The sequence below is a fragment of the Myotis davidii genome, unplaced genomic scaffold (assembly GCF_000327345.1).
Source record: "Myotis davidii unplaced genomic scaffold, ASM32734v1 scaffold125, whole genome shotgun sequence".
Taxonomy (NCBI): Eukaryota; Metazoa; Chordata; class Mammalia; order Chiroptera; family Vespertilionidae; genus Myotis; species Myotis davidii.
This window is the reverse complement of record NW_006299390.1, coordinates 624,363-629,487: the sequence shown is the minus strand read 5'-3', so window position 1 is coordinate 629,487 and position 5,125 is coordinate 624,363. Positions and strand designations below refer to the sequence as shown.

Here is a 5,125-nt window from a genome sequence, read left to right as displayed (position 1 = left end):
GGGAAATCAGTATTATTAACTAGATTTACTATGTGCCTGGCACTCTACTTACTAAACACTTTTATAACTTAACTTGCCTATGGTCACACAATTAGTGAGTGTCAGAGTCACTACTTATACTTGGATCTTTTTTACTATAAGACCTATTTTCTTAACCTGTGTTATACTGTCTGTTTTTTTTAAGATTTTAATGATAGACCTCAAGGGAATATGTATATTTTTTCATCGTCTGACCCTATGTTATAATTATAATAAAATAAACTTACACTATTAGAAGTGTCATCAATACTTGAGAACTGTCTGGTCTTAAAATTTCCAAGTCTACCAGCTATTTATGTAGAGTGTGTTTAACAGTTGTAACACTGTTCGTTATCTAGTATTGAAGCTGCTGCTGGTGGTAAAGCTGAAGTTATCACTTGTGATGTACTGTTGGTTTGCATTGGCCGACGACCTTTTACGCAGAATTTGGGTCTAGAAGAGCTTGGCATCGAACTAGATCCTAGAGGTAGAATTCCAATCAATTCCAGATTCCAGACTAAAATTCCAAAGTAAGTTGCATAATTAACTGCATTTTCAATAATTTTGAAGTTTATGTCAAACACTACTTTGAAAATAAGACTTCTGTCATGCTTAAAAAATGCATTGGCGCCCTGGCTGATTTGGCTCAGTGGATAGAGCGTCGGCCTGTGGACTGAGGGGTCCCAGGTCCGATTCTAGTCAGGAGCATGTACCTTGGTTGTGGGTACATCCCCAGTGGGGGGTGTGCAAGAGGCAGCTGATCGATGTTTCTCTCTCATCGATGTTTCTAACTCTCTATCCCTCTCCCTTCCTCTCTGTAAAAAATCAATAAAATATATTTTTTTAAATTGCATTGGCTTTGGGGAAAAATAGTAAATTATATGTGAAAGCAAAATAATTTCATTACTGAAAATTAGAACCCAAACTTTGATATTTAAAGAGCTGAATTTAATATATTTTTGGGTGACTTAATAACTAAGATTTTGTGAACATGGCATAACTGAAGATGAGTATCTGTGCTTTCAGAAGTTTACTCCTTCTTTTGATCTGTGTTGTAGTATCTATGCTATTGGTGATGTGGTGGCTGGTCCAATGCTGGCTCACAAAGCAGAGGATGAAGGCATTATCTGTGTTGAAGGAATGGCTGGTGGTGCTGTGCACATTGACTACAATTGTGTACCATCAGTCATTTACACACACCCTGAAGTGGCTTGGGTCGGCAAATAGGAAGAGCAGTTGAAGGAAGAGGTAATACTGCACTAGGGTAGCTTTACTCCAATGTGTGTGAATTGAATTATGATAGTTATTAATATATTAATGTGTTTTAATTACTATGTAGAACATTATACTTTTAGTTTATATATTTTTCCCTTAGTATCATGAAGGAGATCATTCACTTGCCTGCATTCCAAAACTAGTAACTCTAGAGCTTTTCTTTTTGGCTTTGACATATACACAGATAGATTGAAATTGGCATTTGTTTGTGTTTATACCAAAATATATCTCATTAACAAGTCTTTTGGTATTTCCTTCTATATGTTCTGTGAAGAATTACTTTCTTGGCATTTATTTTCTGAACAAATGGCGGATGGTTTCACCAATGGGAATAAACTTTTTCAGAGTTTATGTAGGTTGTCATTTTTCTGTCTTTCACAGGGTATTGAGTACAAAGTTGGGAAATTCCCATTTGCTGCTAACAGCAGAGCTAAGACAAATGCTGACACAGATGGCATGGTGAAGATTCTTGGGCACAAATCAACAGACAGAGTATTGGGAGCACATATTCTAGGACCAGTGAGTATTGTAAAACCAGAAATTTCATTAGGGTTTTTGGAAAGCATTGCTATTTAGTAGATTGATTTAAAACCACCAAGTGTTTACATTCTGAGGTTATATTTACCAGTAAAGTTTGAATATGGCTTCTTTGTGCACCATTTCTAGCAAGGTACCAGCATCACCCTCACAGTTTTGCCCACTGTATCATATACTTTCCACACTGCAGCCATGATTATTCTTTTAAAACAGTCTTTATTTTGAAAATATATTTTTATTGATGTCAGAGAGGAAAGGAGAGGGAGAGAGAGATAGAGACATCAAGGATGAGAGAGAATCATTGATCTACTGCCTCCTGCACACCCCACTTGAGCATGTGCCCTGACCAGGAATCGAACTGACTTCCTGGTTCATAGGTCAACACTCAACCACTGAGCCATGCTGGCTGGGCTAATTATTCTTTTAAAACATGCTCCATATGCCTGCTTCAAACTCACCAAGTTTCTTTTCAACTGAAGACTTACAAATCCTCCCTGAATCTGGTCCTGCCTACCTTTCTGCTTCATCTCTTTTCCTTTTCCTTTTTGAACTTCCTCTCAATTTCATAAGAGGTCAAATTTTTTTCCTGGTTAGACCTTTTGTGTTTATAGTAATACCCTTTGCTTAGAATGCTCTGCCTCTATCTTTGTGTGATTGGCTCCTCTGTTGTACTCGTCTCAATATGAATTAAACAGTGCTTACTATGTGGGCCCATCATTCCCATAATCAGTCCCTACCACTAAATCTGAAGCATGCCCTCGCCCTCGGTATCTGATGTAACAGTAATGAAAGTAGAACATTTGAATTCCTACTCTGTACTCTTTCCTAAATACATGCGTTAACTTTAATTTTCACAACTCTATGAGGTAGGAATTTGCTATTCCTATTTTTGAGGCAAATAAATGTAATGAAGTAGTCTGTGAGTAGTTGAGGTAGTAAGTGATATAATTTGAATCCAGGGTCCAAGTTCTTGACTTCTGTGCCACCTTTTTCTGTTAAAGCTTTTCCTGAGTGAGTGGAAGAAGTTAGTTAACTGCTCTTACAACTAATCTTCCTTTAGTGTGTAGTTGTTTTTGCCATGGAAATAAAATTACTTTTTGGCTTACTATTTTAAAGGGTGCTGGTGAAATGGTAAATGAAGCTGCTCTTGCATTGGAATATGGAGCATCCTGTGAAGATATAGCTAGAGTCTGTCATGCACATCCGGTAATTATTAACAACATAACAGAATTAATAGCTACTCTCTTTTCTTCTGACACAAGTCCTTGATTTTTAATATTAAATTTCTCCTCTTGCAGACCTTATCAGAAGCTTTTAGAGAAGCAAACCTGGCTGCATCATTTGGCAAACCAATCAACTTTTAAATTTGAAGATTATATTTTTCTGAAATTTCCTGAGAGTGTTTAAGAGATCACATTTCTGAACAGGATATGCTCACAGCTCCAAGAAATTCTAGGACTGAATTATGAAACTTTTGGAAGGTATTTAACAGGTTTGAACAGAATGGAATAATGTCATAGCTACATTTTAAATAAATTTAATATTTTGTTTTAGTACATTAATATTGCAAAAGAAATGCTACTTATAGTAGCACTCTGGAAAATTTTTTAATGCATATTTCCATGCTGTTTGTATAAGATTCAACCTCAGTGAATTTGTTAACTAGCTTTTATCCCTGGCATAGTAAAGTTGGATTTACTTATTACATGGATGGAGCTGGAGTATGGTATGTGAAAGTATGTTTGAAGCAAGGTGATCAAGTTATTTTAAACTTGGTTTTCAGTATTGGACATAAGAGTCAGTCATTAAAATAAGATTTAAATATGTATAAACTGAACTCATGTAAATAAAAAATGATTGTCTCTCACTTGGTTTATTTAATACCGAAATTCTTGCAGTTTAGAGGTAGAATTTATGTGTTTAGATTTTTAAACTACCATCAAAGTCTGTAGTCTGAAGCATATAGTTAACCACATTTAGGAGGTAAACGTTAAATAGCCATTCATGTATTATAATGGGGAATGAAGATATGAAAATAAACATTTCTTAAATATTCATTTATTGAGTGGATATCAAGATAATCTGAGTTCTTTTATGACTACTTCTTGTGCATTATTACTTTTTTAAAAAATTTATTTTTATTGTTGAGAGTATTATAGATGTCTTCCATTCCCTCTCTCCCTAACCTTTACCCCCCTCCACCTGGCTCCTGCCCCACCCCAGGCCTTCATTGCACTATTGTTTATGTCCATGGATTATGCATATAATTTCTTTGGTTAACCTCTTTCCATCCCCACCACCCCTTCACTCTGAGTTCTGTCAGTCTGTTCCATACTTTCATGTCTCTGGACCTATTTAGTTCATCAGTTTATTTTGTTCATTAGATTCCACATATAAGTGAGATCATGTGATACTGGTCTTTCTCTGATTGGCTGATTTTGCTTAGCATAATCATCTCCAGGTCCATCCATAATGTATTCCATTGTAAGCTTAATTTTTTGTTTTAAATTCTCACCCAAGGATATGTTTGTAATTTTTTATTTTTAGAGAGAGGAAAAGAGAGAGAGAAGGAAACATTGATCAGTTGCCTCCAATATGCACCCTGACCTGGGATTGAACCCGTGATCTAGGTATGTGCCCTGACAGGGAACCAAACTGGCAGTATTTTGTTATATACGACAACACTCCAACTGACTGCGCCACCTGACCAGGGCTTATTTTCTTTATTATCTATACTAATAAAGGGGTAATATGCTAATTAGACTGGGAGACCTTCTGGACAAAGCCATGGTGGCGGTTAGGGGCGAGCAGGCGGCCTAGAAGGGGTGGCAGTTGGGGGCGATCAGGCTGGTGAAGGGGGCGGCAATTTGGGGCAATCAGGCCGGCAAGGGGCGGCTGTTGGGGGTGAGCAGGTCAGCAGGGTAGGGGGAATTGGGGGTAAGCAGGCCGGCGGAGGAGGGGTAGTTGGGGGCGAGCAGGCCAGTAGGGGGTGCAGTTCGGGGCGAGCAGGCCAGCAGGAGGTTGCAGTTGAGGGCAAGCAGGCTGGCGGGGCAGTTGGGGGCAAGCAGGCTGGTGTGGGGGCAGTTGCGGACGAGCAGGCCGGCAGGCGGAGGCAGTTGGGGGTGATCAGGCCAGCAGGCAGAGTGGTTAGGGGTGTTTAGCCAGGCAGGCGAGCGGTTAGGAGCCAGTAGTCGCGGATTGCAAGAGAGATGTCCAACTGTCGGTTTAGGCCCGATCCCTAAACCAGGGGTCCCAGATTGGAGAGGGTGCAGGCCGGGCTGAGGGACCACCCCCA

The 5,125-nt window shown here is 39.0% G+C and overlaps 1 protein-coding gene across 1 annotated transcript in view; it reads left to right on the top strand.

Moving 5' to 3' along the window:
• DLD (dihydrolipoamide dehydrogenase) overlaps positions 1-3,908 on the top strand; it is a 30,066-nt gene extending 26,158 nt beyond the window's left edge. Inside the window, 5 exon segments of the mRNA XM_006774859.2 lie at positions 378-548; positions 1,077-1,266; positions 1,675-1,812; positions 2,947-3,036; positions 3,129-3,908. Of these exon segments, the coding sequence (XP_006774922.1) occupies positions 378-548; positions 1,077-1,266; positions 1,675-1,812; positions 2,947-3,036; positions 3,129-3,194 (655 nt within the window). The 3' untranslated portion in view covers positions 3,195-3,908.
• The last annotated feature ends 1,217 nt before the right edge of the window (positions 3,909-5,125 follow it).